Source organism: Rattus norvegicus, chromosome 15 (assembly GCF_021556685.1).
Source record: "Rattus norvegicus strain SHRSP/BbbUtx chromosome 15, alternate assembly SHRSP_T2T, whole genome shotgun sequence".
Classification (NCBI taxonomy): Eukaryota; Metazoa; Chordata; class Mammalia; order Rodentia; family Muridae; genus Rattus; species Rattus norvegicus.
In genome coordinates, this window is record NC_141548.1 from 35,967,020 (window position 1) to 35,989,329 (window position 22,310).

At 43.9% G+C, this 22,310-nt stretch overlaps 1 protein-coding gene across 5 annotated transcripts in view; it reads left to right on the top strand.

Moving 5' to 3' along the window:
- Positions 1–20,678, top strand: part of Fgf9 (fibroblast growth factor 9) — a 43,956-nt gene extending 23,278 nt beyond the window's left edge. For 4 of the 5 annotated variants that reach the window (XM_087585016.1, XM_087585018.1, XM_087585020.1 and 1 more), the window contains one exon: positions 18,954–20,678. In XM_087585016.1, the coding sequence (XP_087441142.1) occupies positions 18,954–19,199 (246 nt within the window). In that variant the 3' untranslated portion in view covers positions 19,200–20,678. The remainder of the gene's footprint in view (positions 1–18,953) is intronic. The other variant, NM_012952.2, reaches the window with a different exon arrangement.
- The last annotated feature ends 1,632 nt before the right edge of the window (positions 20,679–22,310 follow it).

Here is a 22,310-nt window from a genome sequence, read left to right on the forward strand (position 1 = left end):
TTCTGAGCAGTTCCTGTACATAGTTGACATACACAGTAGGTCTACATACTGGCGGTTTCGTTCCTGTGCTTTGCTGTCTAACTTCCGCTTCCCCAGTCCTGAGTCTTGGTGCTTACAGGGGAAGCACAGTCAGTGTGTAAGTTGGGGTATAGTTGGGGTGCATGGCCAGATGACAACAGGAGAGACACAAGCCTGTGTCCTCCATGTTCTCCTGCTTCTCCCCACCCCACCTTCCTTCTGAATCCAGATACTCCTTGTCAGTGCCACCTCAGTACTGCTGTGTCAGAAACAAACTACCCTCCAGGCGGAGTCTGCTAATGCTGCTCTTGAGTCACGGGATGCAGTGGACCAGCGTGGTTCTGAGAAAGGGCTCAGTCTGTTACTGTCCTGCGTAGTTATTCCTCAGTACTCATCTCCCACCGCATTTGCAGCTCATTGTTCCTTCTCCTGTTCACGGACTCACTAACTCTCTCTCTCTCTCTCTCTCTCTCTCTCTCTCTCTCTCTCTTTCTCTCTCTCTCTCGGTTGCCTGCTAGATGCTCTTCCATTCACACACTGCCGTTTATTCACACACCTTCACTTTTTTTTTTTATGTCTTCTTGCCAGTGTTAGGCTGGCATTCTCCATTTATTTATTTATTTATTTATTTATTTATTTATTTATTTATTTATTTATTTATTTATTTTTCATCTTTATTAATTTCTTATTTACATTTCAAATGTTATTCCCTTTCCTGGTTTCCGGGTCAACATCCTCCTAACCCCTCCTCCTCCCCTTCTCTATCGGTGTTCCCCTCCCCATCCTCCCCCCATTACCTCCCTCCCCCCAAGAATCCTGTTCACTGGAGGTTCAGTCTTGGCAGGACCCAGGGCTTCCCCTTCCACTGGTGCTCTTACTAGGATATTCATTGCTACCTATGAGGTCAGAGTCCAGGGTCAGTCCATGTATAGTCTTTAGGTAGTGGCTTAGTCCCTGGAAGCTCTGGTTGCTTGGCATTGTTGTACATATGGGGTCTCGAGCCCCTTCAAGCTCTTCCAGTTCTTTCTCTGATTCCTTCAATGGGGATCCTATTCTCAGTTCAGTGGTTTAAAGATGGCATTCGCCTCTGTATTTGCTGTATTCTGGCTGTGTCTCTCAGGAGAGATCTACATCCGGTTCCTATTGGCCTGCACTTCTTTGCTTCATCCATCTTATCTAGTTTGGTGGCTGTATATGTATGGGCCACATGTGGGACAGGCTCTGAATGGGTGTTCCTTCTGCCTCAGTTCTAAACTTTGCCTCCCTATCCCCTCCTAAGGGTATTCTTGTTCCCCTTTTAAAGAAGGAGTGAAGCATTTGCATTTTGGTCATCCTTCTTAAGTTTCATGTGTTCTGTGCATCTAGGGTAATTCAAGCATTTGGGCTAATAGCCACTTATCAATGAGTGCATACCATGTGTGTTTTTCTGTGATTGGGTTACCTCACTCAGGATGATATTTTCCAGTTCCATCCATTTGCCTATGAATTTCATAAAGTCATTGTTTTTGATAACTGAGTAGTATTCCATTGTGTAGATGTACCACATTTTCTGTATCCATTCCTCTGTTGAAGGGCATCTAGGTTCTTTCCAGACACCTTCACTCTTAAGTGGAGCTCAGCCACATACACATCTGCATCCACCTTTTCACGCTCACTGCTGGGTTTCTTTCAAAACTCAGTGAACATTATTGATCGCCTATCACTGCTGATTTGAGCCAGCCACTTCAGTGGAATTTACGTAATTGTTAAATTTTGCTTATAACCCTCAAATCTACATTTGTCTCACTTTCATGCATATTTGCAGACGTGTGCAGAGAAGAAGGAAAGACAGTGGATCTTCTCTACAGTTATTCCTGGCTGAGGTCAAAGGTCAAGCCCTGCTTTCTTGTCTGGACCTCTCTCCAGGGCATCTGTTTAGTGTTGTGAATTTTTTATTCCTTGCCATTTGTTGATGATTTTGGCTCATAAAATGTCCTTAGCAAGTGCTAAAGGGCTGCCTAGTGCTAATAAAAGCCCCACAGGGTGTGTATGGTATGTTCTGTGAAGCAAACTTGTTTTTAGAGAGGCTTCCTCGGGGCTTGATTTTGGTGATGTTGCTGTGGGTCAGATGGTCAAGAATCCGAAATGTATGTTAAGTAAGCATCTTTAAACAGAAACACACGTAGAATGCATGGACAGATTAACAAAATCTGTTACTGGAGGCTCATGGGAACCTCATCTTGTGTTCCTCCCAGGAGCACCAGTTCAATGCTCCAGGAGACCTTACCGATGTTAGCTCCTGGGAGTAGTGAGCATTGGATGGGTGTACAATGGTGGCCATGTCTGCACTTCTTCGTGTGGGTGCTAAAAAGAACCCAGGGCTTTGTTCAGAAATCAGACATGGAAAGCAAGAGTTACATGGGTGGTGAGATGGCTCAGCGCTTGCTGCCAAGCCTTGCAGACTGAATTTGATCGCTGGAGCCCCATGGTAGAAGGAGAGAGCCGATTCCCACGGGTTGTTCTCTGACCTCTACATCTATGCGGTGGCACATGTGTGCCCTCAGGCTCACAGAATAACCAAACAAAACTGCAGTGAAAACAAAAAGAACCAGGAATCGGTATAATAAATGTTCTCATGCAATTCAAAAGGAAAGGTCTTACGATTTTGCAGGAGGAGCTTTGCAGGAGGAGCGAGTATGGCAGAGGAGAGTGAGGAAACAGGCAGGTGTTCCTGGCAGAGGCTGTGGTGCTTGGAACCGTTGGCTGCTAACTGTGCCCTGTTCCATCTCCTTTCTGCTCATCTCAGCTGATGCCAGGGGGGTCCTCCCCGTCAGCATCATAGCTACTCGAAGGAGGTTACCTGTGGTCCATCTAGGAGATGCCTTAAAGCCTCAGGGAAAACTGGCTCCACTAGAGGCAAGTGAGAGCTGTTGATCTGGGGCGGCCTCTAAAGTGCTGGGCCACATGTTCCTGCTGTGCCTCCAGGAGGAACCACCTCAAAGTTGTGAAGTTGTGAGGAAACATCATTTGTCAACCTGTTGGCCTGATGTGCCTCAGAGGCACTGTGACAACCAACTGAGACAAAAGAGCCTGCCTTCTTGACACCCCTGCTGTAGAGGACTTCCCCAAGCTTGCAAGGTTATGGCTTTAAGTGGCAGGGACACACTGAGAGCTGTCACCTCTTTTCTTCCTATAAATGCTTAAAATCCAGACAGCAGTTGATTTCTCTAAATTTGTTTTTTTTAAAATATTATTCATCAAAATACCCATTGATATTTATGTCTCCTTTATAAGGAAGTTCTGGAAACCCAGTTCAAAGAAGAGACTGGCCAAGGTCACTGGAAGGATATCCTTCTCCTGGTGATACATAATGTGATTGGTTCACACGGTGCCAGGTGACTGTAGCCTACCTGACTGCCTTGTGGCATTGGCTTTGAGAAAGAAGCTCCTTGGCCCCCAGAAGGAAGTTCGGTTCCTCTCCATTTTCCCATCCTCATGTTTCCTCCTCTCTCCTTTGCTTTCCATTCCCACTGTTCTAAAAGTTACAGGGCTTCAGATCCTGTTCCACTATTGTTTCACTTTCCATACAAGTTACAATATTTCAGATACTGTGTTCTGGCTGTGCTTTATGGGAGATTCTGGTCTGTACTTTCCTTATGAGCATTTAGAACATGGACAGTAAGCACGGAGGAGTGGAATCCTTAGGCTTGGAGACTTAGTCTCGCTGTTCACCAGCTCTGCGTTGTGTTCTGTCATTCATTCATTCATTCATCATTCATTCATTCATTCATTCACTTACTCTGGCAGTTTCATGCCAGCATATGAAATATTTGATCATATTTATCCCATCATACTCTCTTGATTCCCTTTCACTCTGTTGAACCCTTTCTTCTTCCCAACAAGCCTCCTTACTCCCATATTAATGTGACCCCCCAAATTTAATAGGGTTACCTGTATGAGCATGAATGGGAGTTTATTTACAGGAGCATAGCCTCTTTCCAGTGGCTATAACACTGGAGAAAATGACTCCCACTGCCCTAGCAACCATTACCCATTGATCAGTGTTCTGACCTCCTGAGCTGACCTTGGGAGGAGACAGTGTCCGTGATGTGACCAGCTTAGCACTGGCTATGCTGGTCCTCAGCTCACACTCGTTCCCTAGTGTTCCTCAAGAACCCATGTGGCATTGCTGCATCTGTGCCCTATGATGAATCTCACTGCATGGGAGACATAATGCCTTGTGTTTCTTGCAAGTTGAATTCTAAAGTTAAGACTCATGACTTAGTCAAATTATACTTAATGTCAATCATAACACCAATGTTTAAAGAATGTTTAAAAAGCAATGCTTAAAGAGTAATTTTTCCCCCAACCTTATTTAATTGGGTATTTCTTATTTACATTGCAATTGTTATTCCCTTTCTCCGTTTCTCAGGCCAACATCCCCCTAGCCTCTTCCCCTCCCCTTCTATAAAGGTGTTCCCCTCCCCATCCTCCCCCCATTACCGCCCTGCCCCCAACAATCCCGTTCACTGGGGGTCCATCCTTGGCAGGACCAAGGGCTTCCCCTTCCACTGGTGCTCTTACTAGGCTATTCATTGCTACCTATGAGGTTGGAGCCCAGGGTCAGTCCATGTATAGTCTTTGGGTAGAGGCTTAGTCCCTGGAAACTCTGGTTGCTTGGCATTGTTGTTCATATGGGGTCTCGAGTCCCTTCAAGCTCTTCCAGTCCTTTCTCTGATTCCTTCAATGGGGGTCCCGTTCTCAGTTCAGTGGATTGCTGCTGGCATTCGCCTATGTATTTGCCGGATTCTGGCTGTGTCTCTCAGGAGAGATCTACATATGATTCCTCTCAGCCTGCACTTCTTTGCTTCATCCATCTTATCTAGTTTGGTGGCTGTATATGTATGGGCCACATGTGGGGCAGGCTCTGAATGGGTGTTCCTTCTGTCTCTGTTTTAATCTTTGCCTCTCTATTCCCTGCCAAGGGTATTCTTGTTCCCCCTTTTAAAGAAGGAGTGAGGCATTCACATTTTGGTCATCCTTCTTGAGTTTCACGTGTTCTGTGCATCTAGGGTAATTTGAGCATTTGGGCTACTATTCACTTATCAATGAGTGCATACCATGTGTGTTTTTCCGTGATTGGGATACCTCACTCAGGATGATGTTTTCCAGTTCTATCCATTTGCCTGTGAATTTCATAACGGCATTGTTTTTGATAGCTGAGTAATATTCCATTGTGTAGATGTACCACATTTTCTGTATCCATTCCTCTGTTGAAGGGCATCTGGGTTCTTTCCAGCTTCTGGCTATTATAAATAAGGCTGCGATGAACATAGTGGAGCATGTGTCTTTGTTATATGTTGGGGCATCTTTTGGGTATATGCCCAAGAGAGGTGTAGCTGGGTCCTCATGTAGTGCAACATCCAACTTTCTGAGGAACCTCCAGACTGATTTCCAGAATGGTTGTACCAGTCTGCAACCCCACCAACAATGGATTCCTCTTAAAGAGTAATTCTAAATAGCTTATTAATGTGTGTGCATGTACACACACACACACACACACACACACACACACACACACACACACACCCCAGAGTTTGACATCTGGTGTCTTCTTTCGTTTCTATCTTAGTTTTTCAGGCTGGATCTTTTACTGAGTTTGGATCTCAGAGTCATCAAGCCTCAGGGCTTTTAGTGGTTGGGTTACAGGCATGTGCCATGTCTGACTCTCACCTGTGCTGGGTTACAGGTGTGTGCCATCCATGTCTGGCTCTTATCTGGGTGCTGAGGATTCACTCAGGTCCTCATGCTTGTGAGGCAAGCACACTTATCAACTGAATCATCTTCCTGCTAATAGTTTAGTCTCATATGTAGTTATTATTATTTTACCTATGTAAATGAATTTTTTTATTAGGGATTTCATTTTCATTTGTAATTTTCTTTGCCATGGTTATTAACATTTACATGTTGGTGAAGTTACTGGGTTCTCACAGTACCCAGAGTAACTACCAAAATCATTTTTTCCAGGTTAAAATACTTGTTAATTTATTTAAAAATGATTTATTTATTTACTTGAGACCAGTTGGCTTCCAACACCTGACAGTCTTGACTCTCAAGTGCTGGGATGACAGGTATGGAATGACAGTATTTTTAAAAAGCCCCTTGAGGACTCTGAACAGTGGAAGAGGGGCTGTCTCTGACATTTTTGTCTGCTTTTGTCTGCTCTTGGGACCCTTTTCCCTTTTCCTACTGGGTTTCTCTACCCATCCTTGATGTGAGAGTTTGTGCCTGGTCTTACGGCATCTTGTTATGCTGTGTTCAACTGATATCTCTGGGAGGCCTGCTCTTTTCTGAACAGAAACTGAAGAGGAGAGGGGAGGTGAAGGTGGTGAACTAGGAAAGGTGGCGAGTTGGAATGTATTGTATGAGAGAATAAAGAAAGAAGAGGAGGAGGGTGAAGGAGGAGGAGAAGATGAAGCAAAGGAGGAGGAGGAGGAAGAGGAAGAAGAGGAGGGAGAGGAGGGAGAGGAGGGAGAGGAGGAGGAAGAGGAGGAGGAGGAGCAGGAGGAGGAGGAGGAAGAGGAGGAAGAGGAGGGAGAGGAGGGAGAGGAGGGAGAGGAGGGAGAAGAGGAAGAGGAGGAGGAGGAGGAGAAGGAGGAGGAGGAGGAAGAGGAGGGAGAGGAGGGAGAGGAGGGAGAAGAGGAAGAGGAGGAGGAGGAGGAGAAGGAGGAGGAGGAGGAAGAGGAGAAGGAGGAGGAGGAGGAGAAGGAGGAGGAGGAGAAGGAGGAGGAAGAGGAGGAGGAGGAGGAGAAGGAGGAGGAGGAGGAAGAGGAGAAGGAGGAGGAGGAGGAGAAGGAGGAGGAGGAGGAGGAGGAGGAGAAGGAGAAGGAGGAAGAGGAGGAGGAGGAGGAGGAGGAGGAGGAGGGTAGGCTGCGTAAGCCACGAGGAACAAGTCAGTGACCAAACATTCCTTTATGGCCTTTGCATCGGTTCCTGTCTCTGAGTTCCTGTCCTGCCAGACTCCAGTGTTGAACTGTAATATAGATGTGTAAGAGAATAACTTCCTGCTGTATGATTGGGGTCTTGGAATAACAGGGTGACTAGTTAGTCATGGTAGACCCAGTTAGATCTGGAAGAAAGTTCAGTTATATAGTAGAAGACAGAGGGTCCCATGATAATTAGACATAGTCCTGCAAGTGTGGAGAAAAGAATGGCCATTTATGTGTCACAAAACAAGGCTGGGTAGAAGGAGTTCATTCCAGAGGAATCTGGGCTGACTGAGTGTCTGTGGCAACCAGGAGTTGGGGGTCCTAGGAGCAGGAAGAGTGGCAGGGACAGGCTCCCTTCCCTTCCAGTCTGAAGAGGGTTGTTTGTGGGTAAGGGTGGGATGAAGGGCATGAGGGAGCCAAGCTCCAGTCAGAAGTGCTGCAAAAATTCAAGAGTCCCATGAGATCGCATGGAATGGCTTGGTCCCTGGTGTCAGCAGCTCTCTGTGGTGGGGTCCTCTCTTTGCCTTGTACCCATACCACATGTCTACACATCGCTAACCAGTTACTCTCTCCTGGGTTGGAGTTCTCTTAGGCAAGCCATAGTGTGGGTGTTCACTGGTCAGGGAGACAGCTCTTCTAGGAGCCCTGTTCCTTGAAGCCAGTGTGGGGAAAAAGATGGAGGGTGGGGGGGGAGTCTGAGGGACGTGGAAAACCCTCGAACAAACATCTCTGGAAGTATCAGCCCTGTCCTCCAGACAGCTTGCAGCTAGCACTTGCAGGCTGCCGCCCTCCCCCACTTGGGCACCCCAGGCAGCACATTCTATTTGGTTTCTTTGTCTATTTTCCAGCCCCTTGGAAGTGTCTCTTCGTTTCCTATTCAATTTGTCCCTACAGAGTTACCATGAGTGGCATTCTGGTGTTCCTGAGACGCAGTCATTAGAGTCCTAGGTCTCTCAGGGCTAGGTGCAGTGCAGTAGGTACAGAGCTTACACCTAGTGTTCCAGGCAGCCCTGGCTTCTAGCCCTAGTACTGAGGGTCCTGATAGAAAAGGGACCTTAGAAACTTCTTTGTACAATGCCCCTATTTTACAGAGAAATAAACCAAAGCCTTGTTGGTCAGCTTCAGGAGTGTGTGCTTCTGGGGAAGTGCCTGCCTCTTCTGGGGAAATTCTGTGTGTCTTTAGGTCTTCATAAATTATCTTCGGGCTTACGTTGTCATTAAACCCACTGATCTTTGAAGTCCTTTCCTTCTCTTTCCACTAACTGTATGCTGAATCTGAACTGCGTTGTTTATCTTGGAAAGTCTCTTCATTTTTCACTTTCCAGCTCCACCTCCCAGCAAAGTATCCGATGATTATCACAGACATGGAGTCATTGTTGGATTCCTCTGTCTTTGTCTGGTGTCCTCCTTGAATCTCTTTCCCTCACTTACCTCTCACTGCCTAGCTTTGTTTTTCTTCATTGTCCCTCAACCTGGTCCCTTTGAGGGTGTCTGTTCTCCATTCCCACCACACAACCTCCCACTGGTGAATTCACAGCGCTTACGCCTTTTGTGTGTGTTTTAAGTGGTCATTGAAGTCATGGCTCATACCAGGTAGAGTCTGCAGTGAAAACATGTGTTCTACGGTTTGCTTTTCCGCTTAGATCTTAAAGGAAGTTTGATCAACTTTTACTATAGGTAGGTGTGTTTGTAGAATTCGGTTCACATCAACTATGTATGAGCACTTGTCTAAATGCTCCCTAAAGCAAAAGGCAAACTTTCTAAGTTCGTATTCTGTTCTGTGCCGGAGCAAGGCTTTCCCTGTGGGAATTCCTCTTTGAAAATGAGCAGAAAGTTTGTGAGTTGTGTGATTTACTGGAACAAAGATTTACTTCTGTCGACGTCTCCTAAGGAAGGCCCCCCCCCCCCCATCCTGCTCGTCCTACTTGGCAGAGTGGATCTGTCCTTGGCAGCTGACTTATTGCCACATAGTGGGCAAGCACGACACATGGAAGATGTGTGTATGTGTGTTTGTGTGTGTATGCGCATGCATTCAGTCTCTCTGTGTACATGTGCCCGTGTGTGCTTGTATCCAGATTCAGACTAGGTCCTGATCGCTTTGTAAATACTGAAGGAACTTGATTCTGAGGAGGTGTTTTTTGTTTTAGTTTCTTAAAATTACATTTAAATTTTTTTTCATTTTGATGCTATTCTTTCCCTTCCCCAAGATCCTCCTCCCAGACAAAGAAAACAAAGCAAAACAAAACCCTACAGCATAAAACAAACAAACAAGCCCACCAAACTGTAGCAAAACAAAACCCTACAGCATAAAACAAACAAACAAGCCCACCAAACTGTAGCAAAACAAAACCCTACAAGATAAACAAACAAACAAGCCCACCAAACCATATCGAAAAAGAAAAAAAAAAAAGGAAGAAAAACCACTCAAAAATCATGGAGTCTTTTTGTGTTGGAAAACTAATTTTGGACATGGGGCCTGCCGTGGGGTTCGGTTTCTATGGCCAGGGTCAGCTCCACTGGACAGAAGTGTTGCCCTCTCCCAGGAGGTACCAATGGCAGAGAGTTTTGTGGTTAGGGTGGGACTCTGGGCCTGCTTCTCTGTAAAGTTTCACACTGGAAAGGACAAGCTTTTCTTTCCTTTTACTTTTAGGTATAGGAAGAATACAGAGACTATAGTAATTATTAATTCCATATATATTTTGTAGAATTAAAAATGCATGAAGACATTTAATGTTTAAATTTCTTACTTAATTAAACATTAACTAATGAAATGTGTTGAGATGAGAATCTCCCTGTACTGTCTAAGCGAGCCTAGAACTACTGGACAGAAGCTATGCTTCCACCTCAGTTTCCCAAGTAACTGTCATTATAGGTGTAAAACCACGGTGCTGGGCTCAAACTAATGGTTTCGTCAATACATAAGAATATAAAAATTGAGTCCACATGGACAGACCTATGGCTCCAGGTGCATGTGTAGCAGAGGATGACCTTGTTGGGCACCAATGGGAGGAGAAGCCCTTGGTCCTGGACCCCCCAGTGTAGGGGAACGTCAGGGTGGGGAGGTGGAGAGGTGGGTGGGTGGTTGGTGGGAGAACAGCCTCACAGAAGAAGGGGGAGGGAGGAGGGGATGGGGGTTTATGGACTGGAAACCGGGACAGGGTATAACATTTGAAATGTAAATAAAGAATATCCAATAAAAAGAATATAAAACTGTACATATTTAGGGGGTACTGTGAATATATTGTGTATTATCTATTTCATTTCATTTTTTGGGTTATTGTTGTTAAACCCAGGGCTTTGCGCCTGCTATTACGTAAGCACTCTCCAGACTGTTGTGCGATGTTTAAGTCAGGTTGAACACATTTATCTCTTTTGAAAATTACAGCGAATTCTGACAACCTCCTGACTTGGCGTAGCTTTCCTCCTACCTGTCTGGACGTTTACTGATTGTTCCGTGATCTCCCTGCTCTTCCCCTTTCTCATATGTTTCTGGTATATTTTGATAAGGCAGTAGGAAAACTTGCCTGTTATATTGACCTGGATGCAAGCAACTCCATTGTTCCCATAATCCCAGAGGTAATAAAGATGGTGAAGAGTATGACATCCAGGCAGGTCTATCCAGAATTGTGGGGGATTTACAGAGGTTTTGAGAAACAGGATTTAAGGAGACATGGTGGTTGGATCTGAACTGGAGCATCTAAAGACACGAGAGAAAGAGCCCTCCCACTCCTTTTCTATCTAGTTGGGGACTTCTCCCAGGAGAGAATGGTTAAAAGACCTGGCTTCTTATTAATGGTCCTTTAGTCATTATATTTAATCGCCCTGGTCCTTGCAACAGCTCCCATTAAGGCTTTACTGCTGTATTATTAATGAGAAAGAGTCATTGTGGTTAAGGGAGGTTTAAATACCTCGACTGTAACAAACATTAGATATGAGAATGAATGACTACAGCAAAGTCATTAACTCCGGGAAACGTTCGGGAGCTTTGCAATTAAGTCATTGTCATGCAGTTTCCCTGCTCTGGTGGTTTATATCCTAGCAGCCAGCTGTTTAAGTGACCCTGGAGTTGAGTGAATGGAGTAATTTACATAGTGTGGTTAAGGCCTTGCTGTACAGTCATGTGGAAATCATGTTTAAAAATAGCATAAGTCTGTATGTTTGCAACAAGAACTATTACTCTGTTTCAAATGTTGTAACATCTCTAATTCCTTTTTATAGAAAGGGGGCAGAGATTCAAATTGAGCATAGTAATGCCTGTGTCTTACTTACTTCCCTGTTGTCTAATATTTGAAACTAGTGTCTAGGTGAGTCAGTGTCCTAGGTGTGCTTGGGTGTCCTCAGGGCTGTACTGAAATTTCCCCATATTATCTCATACTCTGCTTTAAACGGGAATGGTAAAGGTTTTGAAGTTTTAATTTCAGTTTTTCCCATTGCTCAGAATTTGATGACATGAAATGAAAAGAGGTTTCCATAGCTGCTAACATTCACCAGATTTTGTTCCAAAGCATGGACTTTAGTAGACTTTTGAATTAAATCCACATTCTCCACCCAAGTCTAGTGATAAAATCCAATAGTTCAAAGATAGGTATGCCATAAACAGCTATAGTTAAATAATCTAAAAAAAATTTAAAACATGGAAATACAATAAAACAAGAATTGATCACTTTATAGTGGAATACTCTATAAACCGTCTGCATTGGAAACATGTGGTGAGTTTTAAAACATCTGCGTCCTATAATTCTAAAAAGTGTACAGTTTATTTGAAGGCCCACACTCCCCTTCTGCACACATGTAAAAAGGCAGGTTAACACAATTTTTCTAGTTTTCCAATTTGCATTTGTCTATTTTTAATTAAAGATGCTTTTTTTTTTTGGACTAGAAATACATAACTTAAAACATTTGTCTCAGCTAAGTAGTTATAAAGACATGGACTGTAAATCTTGCTGGTCTGTCTAAAACAGCAATGGCACGCTGGCATAGTCCCCAGCGGAAGGGGGAGATCATCTGCGACATGTACGTGGCATAGGGAAGCTGCTTTATTTTTCAGTGAAAGTCTTAGTTTCCACTGAAAGCTGCTTATCAGAGCGGTATAGCAGGTGCACCGTTGGCTTAGCAGTTCAGTGTCGGCATGACCTCCCTCCCTCACCTGAAGTTGCCGAGCCCTGTGCTGTATGACCATTGAGCTGACCACCAGGAAAATGTGGTCAGAGGGGGTTAGACTGTTTTAAAAGTTTTCTCAGTTTCCCAAAGTTATGTGTGTATAAACAATGCTAAAGCGCCCGTGAGAGAGGAGAGCCACACCATTGATTCGTGCAATCAAACCAATGCTTACCTGACTTTTACAGGAGTTTTTCAATAGTTTTTTTTTTTTTTTTTTTTTTTTTCCGGGGCTGGGGACCGAACCCAGGACCTTGCGCTTCCTAGGTAAGCGCTCTACCACTGAGCCAAATCCCCAGCCCCTTCAATAGTTTTAAAATGTGTGATGAGGATCTTCTGGCTGTGTAGAAGTTTGTTCCCTCTGCTCTCTGCTTCATTTTCCCCTCCTCCTTTTTCACCTGCAAAGCTAGCAGTGTGTGCATAAAAGTACAGATCGTGGACGAGACAAGAGGAAGGAGGAGACTTAGTGGCTGTACTCTTCCTGAGCACAGCCTGGTGCAGCTAGCTCTTGCCTCAGGTGATAGCCCTAGTGGTTGGTGGCCCTTTGGGAAATAGCACCCCGTGTCTCAGAGGTGAACAAAGCTCCAGGAACCCCAAGATCATCAGTGTGCAGTGAGGAGCAGAACAGCCATGTCCCAAGGGAGTGGTGGCTTGAGTGGAACTTCTGGAAATGCACCCTTGCCTTCGCCATCGAATGACAAGAGGCCGTGGTCCAGGTGATGAGACGTCAGCTCCTCTTTGGGCTAACTGCCCACACATGGAACTGGACCTGGCACAGGCTACATCCCGTTTGCTCCAGTTCTGAGGGGTTCTGATGTTCACATTATATCAGGGACACCATTGTCACTGAGGGCTTCCTGGAGCTTAGCCCTATTCTCTGATGGTATCTTTGTTGTCACACTCTCTCAGGGTCCTTACTAAAGACAGAGCATTCGTAACAAGCACTGGACAGAAGTTTTTGGAGTATTTATAGAGTTGTAGAGTTGGACATCCCTAATGAAAAAATAGGAAACACTCTGCAATAGGAAACTTCATGATGGCCGGCCGACACCATGGCCCCCAAATTCAGACACTGAACGTAGTTTGGATTTTCAGTTTAGAGCTGCCTTACCTGGCCTAACCTTTTAAGATAAGGCCATTGAGACTCAGGGAGGGACAGAAATGGTTGTCAGTGTCTCCTCAGTGACTGAGGGGTAAGGTTGAGGAGACTCCCAGAGTGTGAACCAGCTGATGTGATGTTCCTGTGGTTTGTCTCTGATGAAAGAAAGGCCTCTGTGCAGCCTGTGTGCCTACAGGCAAACCCAGCGGGAACTGCTCCTGAAATATGGCTCCCAAAAAGGAGACATCATTCTATATTTTTTTTAAAAAAGATTTATTTTGCAGTATTTGTTCAGCACTTTTCAGTGGAGAGAAAGAATCCTTAGTCTGAATCTGTACTTCCCGCCTCCCCACCCCATTTTTCATATTGCTGAGGTCTTAGCATTGAATTCTACTTTTTATTCCATTTCATCAATGGAAGAGAATTGTTTAGAAAATTTCCTGAATTTGCTTTTAGTCAGGAATTAACTTGTTTGGGAGGGGGTGACTGTGCCGGTGGAAGTCAACTCCGAAATACTGATTGATTGCTTGAACGCACTCCTTTGTTGTTTGTCTCAGGGACTTTGATGAAGATGTGTGTGTGTGTGTGTGTGTGTGTGTGTGTGTGTGTGTGTGTGTGTGTGTGTGGGCGGAGTCAGGCTCAGGCTGGCTCCTCAGGGCAGGAGTGGCTACATCTGTCCTGAAGCCCCTTCTAGACTTACAGGTGGGAAGAGTGGAATGCTGCTCTTTGCTGTGCACTGCAAGCCCGTGCTAGGCTGAGGTTCCTCAGGCCACATCGGTGGGAGCAGCCTGTGTGTGGGTGGTGCTGTGGGTGAATCTTACTTTCTCTCATCCACTCTGTCCCCATGAACCTGGTGCAAACATGCTAACACTTTTCTTTTACTTTCCCTTATTTCAACCAAAGAACACAAGTTTGTCTGATGAAGTGATACTTGGTTAAAAGTCTCAGGGTAGGGTGGAGGAGGTAGGGGAGGAAGGGGAGGGACGGGAGGGTGTTCAGCGGTAGAGTACTTCCCTGGTGTGTACAAGGCCCAGAATTTGATGCCAAACACCACAAAACCCAAATAACCAAACCAAAACAGCATCAAAAATCTTGCTGATGCCTTTTGCCCACTTGGAAGAGTACTTTAGAGGAAGCTGGTAAGAGCTATTGGAGGATGTATTAGGCCTTTGGGTTAAGAGACTGGCCACCTGAGTTCAGTCTCCAGGCCCCACATGGCGGAAGGTGAGAATGCAAATTGTTTTCTTATCTCTATACATGGACCATGGCATGAGCCCCCTTCCCCCAAGAAGAACCACAATGAGGCAAAGCATGCCTCATGTTGGACTGTTGGTTGGTTTTGTAAAATTCTATCCTTTTCCATTCTGCCCTCTTGTCTTTTTTTAACAATGGGAGAACATGGGTCTATCCATTTGGTTTTTCTAAACTTAGTATATTAAGTCATATGCTTTAATATATGAATATAAAAGAGCATCAGTATTTTGGTGATATGTAAAGTGTGCTGTATGCCCTCAAGTTCTGAATGACTGGGACAGAAGAAGATCAAATGACTTTATCTGTTTTCGATGACAGTTGCCCCTCAGAATCTATAGGGGATTAGTTCTAGGACCCCCTTGACATACCCATCGATGCCCATGCTCAGGTCTCTTATGTAAAATGTATAGATACTACACATTCCTTCCTGCAGGCCATCTTTGCCTAACGCTCTAGAAACATCTATTGTAACATGTCTGGTCCTCATGTAAACGATACTCCAAATGACTTCAGTCTGCCATCAGTTGGATGTGTGTCCACAGAGCCCGTGGGCCTGGTTTATTATTTATTTATATTTTTTTATTCAAGGTGCCAAGTGGACAAGAGCAAAGCAAGAATTTTAAAAGTCACCTTTTCCTATTTGTAATGATGGAAACAAAAAGAATACGCCTGGGGCTTAAGCTCTGGATGAACCATTTGTTCCTGTCTTTCTCCGTCCACTGCTCAGCATTGGCCATGGCCTCCTATCTGGCCTTGTTTGTGTTTCAGAGCTGTTCTAAGGCATCCCTGTGATGACCACTTTGCCCAGGGGGACATTCACAGGGTACTTTGAGGGCATGAAGTGGTTGTAGCTGCACATTTTCACGAAGGCTTCGTCTTTAGCCTCTTGGTGATTTTTCTTCTTGCCTATACATCTGCCAATTTGGTGAGCATGACAGTTAGTTCCAGCTACCAGAGCACGGCTCTCAGGAGAGTCTGAGGTGTCGTTCTTCCATGTTCTCAATGATAGTGTTGCATCTGGAGCAGCGTCCAGCCAGCATCATGTTCCCTGATTTCATGAACTTTCCCATTTGGACAGCAACCAGCAGGAGCCCAACAGAAAGGATGTAAGAGCACTCTTAGTTTTTAGTTTTAGAATAACTAGCTAGAAAGGTATTGGTTAGAGGTTTCAGCTGAGCAGTGCTAAGACCAGAGGTAGAAAGTCCTCTTTCCTCCCTTCCCCAGCAGCAGCCTTAGCTCACACTCCAGCCCAGTGTGTGTTTGTGGAGTGGGATGTGATGGGTGTGTTGTTTGTAACCATGGCACACGTGACTGCATGACCTCCACACTGTGAGGGCAGAAGGGGTTGCACTTTTCATAGAGCTCAGGGTGAGGAGAGGGGGATTTAAGAAGACAGAGAGATTTTCTTGCTGTGGGAATGTAATATTGAGTCTAGCTTTCCTTGGCATCTCTGAAATCAGGGGGTGATTCAAGAACCAGTGGGCTAAAAGGTTTGTTTTGACTTGACTATGTTTGGAAATACTCCCTCAGTCAAGACAGAAAACATCATGGCTGTCCCTTCTGACTCACAGGAGGCATCAGATCCAGCTCTCCGTGGATCGAAACCCCCTCAAAACACATTACTGTTGCCCCTTTTCCCTAAATGAGGGCTTTAAACATTTCCCATTTGTGCTTCTCTCTCTCTCTCTCTCTCTCTCTCTCTCTCTCTCTCTCTCTCTCTCTCTCTCTAGCGCTCTCTAGCGCTCTCTCTCTCTCTAGCGCTCTCTCTCTCTCTCTCTCTCCATATGTACACACACACACACACACATACATACATACACACATTAGGCACAAAAATCAAACCCTTGCTAATACTATGTCACAAAGAAAATGTAAACCAGTTCTTTGGCCTGTATGTAAAAATGAAGTCAATTTGCCTGCTGGTGAGGTGGGTGTGCTCATTGACGTTTGCCCAGACTTAAACCTTGGTGGAATATTTGATGCACAGATACAGACCTCTTTCAGTGCTTTCCAGAGGTAATCACCATTTTGATTTTATAAGCATCAGTGCTAATAACATTGCTTTTAACATAAATATACAGTACAAAAATGTCAGTAGTATGTTTAGATCATTTTAGAAATGGTTGGAAATTCTATTCTAATCTCAACCCAAAAATTATTTTTTTTAAATAAAACACAAGTCAGCAACTCAGGTTTAATGAAACTCAAATAAATGATTTTTAAAATCAAACATTCTAACGTAATACAATCCAACGATGTTCTAATTTGAAAAACTTACATGCTAAAGTGGAAAATATTCAAGTTTTTGTTTCTCATAATTAAATGGTTTTGTTTTTACAAGAGTAGAAAAGTTTCTATGCATGGTGAAAACATTACAGTTCATCGGATTTAAGAGCCAAGGTGCTTCAGGCGATGCTGGTTGGCCCCGCATGGCTGACAGCATGCTCTGCTGCTCAGAGCCAGGCTGCGGTGAGGTTCCGTGATGTGACGTGGACCTTGCTGCCACAGCAGCTCGTCTTCATTTTGAATTTGAGTTTGAATTAGTTTTGGTTGTTGCCCATTTGGAGACGTTTAACAGTTAGCGTCAACTCTCTTCATGACCTGCACATTCAGTTGCGTGATCCCATATGGGACCACATCCCACAGTTTAGGAAGCTGTGTCCTCAGTGACACTGCACAGCTACGTCTGCTGTATTTACTCTGCATTAGCTCTCATTAGTTATCTAGAGATAGTTTAAAGTCTGCAGGAGGATGAGGTAGGTTCTATGCAAGCACACCACTTTTATGTAAGGGGACTTGAACAGCCACAGATTTTGTGGGATGTCTTGAAGCCAGTCCTTTGGGTACAGCAAGGTGCAGTGTACATCTTAAAACATGCCCTGAGGATGGTCTGCTTTAGAATTCTCCCAGGAATTGGATATTGCTTCTTTGATTGATTTCCAAGACAGGGCTTTTCTGTGTATCCCTGGTTGTTCTTGAACTTGCTCTGTAGAGCAGGCTGGATTTGAACTTAGAGATCCTTTGGCCTGTGCCGACCAAATGCTAGGATTACTGGTGCGCACTGCTGCTGCTGGCTCTCCCAGGGATTTGGAGAATCTCTATTTTGTAAAATTTGAGGTCAGAATTTTTAAGAGGCTTATATAACCCATGGGTTAAAGACACACCTCAGGTGAGTGCAGGCACATTGAAGCTTGAGTGTGAAGACTTTAGACTGTAATTCATGCGACAGGATGCTCCAAGGTGTCACTTACTGGTAACACTGCAGATGTCACTGGATATAGCAAGTACTGTACACAAAAATCTATTAACGGTGAGATGCTTCCAGGGAGGCTCTGTCCAAATGCTCTGGCAAAAATAAGAATGGTCAGTGGGCAGTTGTCCTGTGAGTATAGTGACTGGCATGTGGAAGACACTACAGAGTGCCCGGCTGCTGTCAGCAGATTGTTTGCATGTTAAATTTTGTATTCATCAAGGTGCTGCCTTTTTCTTGACTTTATCCCTGACATTTCTACTTCGCATAGCTAGATCGTGGAAAAACCAGTAAATATTATCTAAAAAATCCAATGTAGTTCCTATCCCTCAAATTGTTTAGAATCTTTTGTGCTTTAACTATCTCGAGTAAGAAAGTCAAATGTCATTAACTTGATAGGATTAATGAGTTTTTGCAAAGGGCATCGAAGTAGTTAAAGATGGACTTTTGTTTTCATTTTTGGTGGTGGCTAAGTACAGAAAATTTATTTGATAGTAAAAGTGCAAAATGCAGTGTGAAGCTCAGTGCTCCCATTGTGACAGTAAATCTGACTGTCCAGGAGGTCAGTGAACCATCTAGGTTTTGGTTATTGTTAATTTCATGTGCGACTTATTTGATTGCAACTTTTTTTTTTTTTTAAAAATAGAGTTTAAGGGGCTGGGGATTTAGCTCAGTGGTAGAGCGCTTACCTAGGAAGCGCAAGGCCCTGGGTTCGGTCCCCAGCTCCGAAAAAAAGAACCAAAAAAAAAAAAAATAGAGTTTAAAATAAAACGTGATTTTATTAGGCTTACACGGCTCAAACATCCTTGGTTTGGAATTCTGAACTGTGAAATGTCCCCATATTTAAACATGTTCTTTTTCAGCACTAACATGATGTCACAAGTGGAAAATTCCATATTATAGACATTTTAATGAAAACATATGATGCAAGATTACCTTCGGGCTATTCGTAGAAGGTATATTTGAAACATAAGTGAATTTTGTGTTTAGATATGGGTCCCATATCCTAGATATCTCACTATGCAAATGCAAATGTTCCACAATTTGGAAAAAGTAGTTTAAGACTATTCTGGTCCAAAGATCTTAGAATAGTGGGGACTCAACCTGTATGTAACAATGGAGAACATTGCTTTTTAATGAAGCAGCTACATTTTGCTGTATTTATTTCCTTTCTTCTTCTTCTTCTCTCTCTTTCTTTTTTTTACAGGAAAAACTAACACAGGAGTGCGTGTTCAGAGAACAGTTTGAAGAAAACTGGTACAACACCTACTCTTCCAACCTGTACAAGCACGTGGACACCGGAAGGAGATACTATGTTGCATTAAATAAGGATGGGACTCCAAGAGAAGGGACCAGGACTAAACGGCACCAGAAATTTACACATTTTTTACCTAGACCAGTGGACCCTGACAAAGTACCTGAACTATATAAGGATATTCTAAGCCAAAGTTGACAAAGACAGTGTCTTCACTTGAGCCCTTAAAACATAACCACTATAAATGCTTTCATGCGGTGGGTTCTTATTGATTAGCAGTGCCGTCACCTCAGCTCCACTGTTGCCAAACTTTGTCGCATGCATATGTATGATGGGAGCTTGGATGAGGACTTGCCGATTTGCTCTGCACTTACTGGCTGGTCCTCCTGGAGGGCTGCCTAGGGCCACTTGCTTGATTTATTGTGAAAGCAGGGGAGAGAGGCTGCGGGAGAGGGTGCGAGTGCATGAGTGAGTAGAGGGGGGACTGCAGCGCGCCACGAGGACAACGGCCTGATGCATGCTGGGAAATAGACACGCTTTTACATTTTTGATCAGTTGAACTTCATCCTATATCAGCACAGCTGCCATACTTCAACTCATCAGGATTTTTGGCTGGTGGCCTGCTCAAGGGAACACTGCCTTTCCACAGGCGTGGAAAGTGCAGTCTCACTTAAAAAGACTATCAGTTCATTCTCGCTGGTATCATAGCCCAGTGAATTTAAAGCAAAGACCTCTTAGTTTAAAAGAAAAAAAAAGAAAGAAAAAAAGAAAAGAAAAAGAAAAAAATCAAGGAAAAAAATAGAAAAAAAGAAAAAAGGTTAAATTTATTTATAGAAATTCCAAAGGCAACATTTTATTTATTTTATATATTTATTTATTATATAGAGTTTATTTTTAATGAAATATGTACAGGCCAGATAGGCATTTTGGAAGCTTTAGGCTCTGTAGGCATTAAATGGCAAAGTCTGCTATGAACCTGTGGTAACTTCATGCAAGTAGGTATACGAGAATTCTAATGGCCCTAATGTACTAAAGGCGACAATCTATTTTGTGCCCATATTATTATTGTAAACTTCTGCACATCGCTCATGACACTGAGGATTCACTCTTCAGACTGCTTGTTTCATAGTTTATCCCAGAGGATTAAAGATAAACCGGGTTTCAACCCTTCATTTCGTGTCTGTAATTTTCCTCTCTCGTAACTCAGTGTAACTCTGTGTGACTGGCGGTTGGAACTTCTGAGGGTTGGTGTATGTCTTACTTGTTCTAGTCTGTTGTGGAATGTACCAAAGCCAATCAAGGACTGTGCTTTTTAACTTCAGTCCACCTCTGTGACAACAGGGCTAGCATTAAACATGGCACTGATTAAAAAAAAATTCCCAAGGGAGAGGAAAAACCGTTTACGTGGTTCCTTCACCCTCTCCTCCTCTTCTTTCCCTTTTCTTCTTTTCTTCGCTTTCTTTTCCTGAGGCAAAAATCAGATGAACAGGAACATTCTTGTAAACATTTTATTTGTGTCTTGGCTATCAAATATGGAATTATACAAGGACCCCAGGGCTCCATTATAGCATCTTTTATGGAGGTTGCATTTGGTGTGAACTGTCATCATTACATGGGGCTAGTACCCTTCAAGTAAAACTTGCAACATGAAACCAATAAATCTTATCAGTAATGACACGAGAGGGGTACTGTACTCATTGCCTGTGCTTTATTTCTGAATCGGTCTTCAGGAGCGCTCAGAGAAGCGGGTACTATGTAGAACACTGTTTACAAAACCCTTCAAAACATTACGGGCCAAAAATCTCAAGAATACGTACTTATTTGATAGCCAAAATTCCCCCATTGGGCAAGGGAGACCATTTATCTCTCAGTACATGCTAAGGTGACAAGGGCCAAATTCTCAAAGCAATCTTTTAGAAAAGAAATCTATAACGCATTTCCACTTTCTAGCCAGTTAACGTGGGGAGATCAAAAGCGACAGCTAAAAAATGTGTTTGGGTTTGTGTGGCTAATTTTAAGATGCGATATTCTGGCTTTGTTTGGCTTGGATGCGCATTCTCCACGGGAAGCGAAAGCATGTCTTTGGCAGGCTGTAGCTGCTGTGGTCTAGAAATGCCTGCCTTCCTGTCCTGAGCAAATCCACGTAGCCCTCTGATGGTCCAAGCTGGGGCGTGCGGTGATGTACGGTGCTGATGAGCGCCAGGGAGGAGCTTGTATTTGGAACTGAAAGGTGTCACCGAGAGAGGAGCCAGACGCTCTGTGAAACGGGTGGGTCGGGTCGGTCGGTCCATGGGATGAAGATCAGAGCCTCCTCCTCCGTATGTGTGTTCCTCGGATCCCCCTTTCACTTTCTAAACAGGAGCTGCGGTGGATTTTGAGCAGGGTTTTTATTTGTTATTTAACACTTTGCTGCTAAAATGTACACATACTCAGATTTCCACTCATCCATCAGCATTTATTTTATTTTATTTTATTTTTTTGCTGAAAAAGATTCGACATTTGGCCACAGGAAAGAGTTAGGTTGGTAGGTCGTCATAGCTGTAACATCTGAAGAAATTGATTTTAAGAGAAGCCAATAACCATTGTAAAGTAGCAGGGGTTCTAGAAAACCAGCCCAGAGGAATAAAGAACTGCGCAGAAACTAAAAATTTCATATATTCTCAGAAAATGCCACTTTAATGTCTATTCTTGAACTTTGTTTTGGTACTTTTTTTTTTTTCCTTTCTGAAAAGCAAAAATGTTGTCTGCTTTTGGTAACCAGTACAATAAACTGTAACGGTCTGTAAATAAATAAATATTGATGTATACAATTTATGTAAGTAGGCATTCTGGGAGAGAAGATGGCTCAGGGTTTCTGTGGATCACCCTGGGAAGTGGATGGATTTTTCCCAGCTCGGGTTTGCATCAGGTTCAGTTCTACTATAAAAGGTGCAAAGCCTGTTGGATGGCAGCCCCATGCCACCGTGGGCTGGGTGATTCCAGCTCAGAAGCAGATGCTCAGAGAGCCAAAGCACTCTCTTGTTTGTGCCAACACTGGCATCACGGTCAAAGACTTAGCCAGGGTGGACTGAACCACCTTCCCATCTGTCATGCAAATGTCCCCAAGCAGTGTTGAAGGACATGCCAGGTCAGCGTTGGAACCTGCCCTGCCAGGTCCTGTTTTGTAGATAAAAGAATGGCTTGAGTCAGTGGTATTTTCCCTATTTCATCTCCTAACACTGCAATATTCTGTCACTTACTGGGTAATCTGTAATTGTATGTAAATACATACGGGATTATGTACATTGTGTAAATACATAATTACAGACT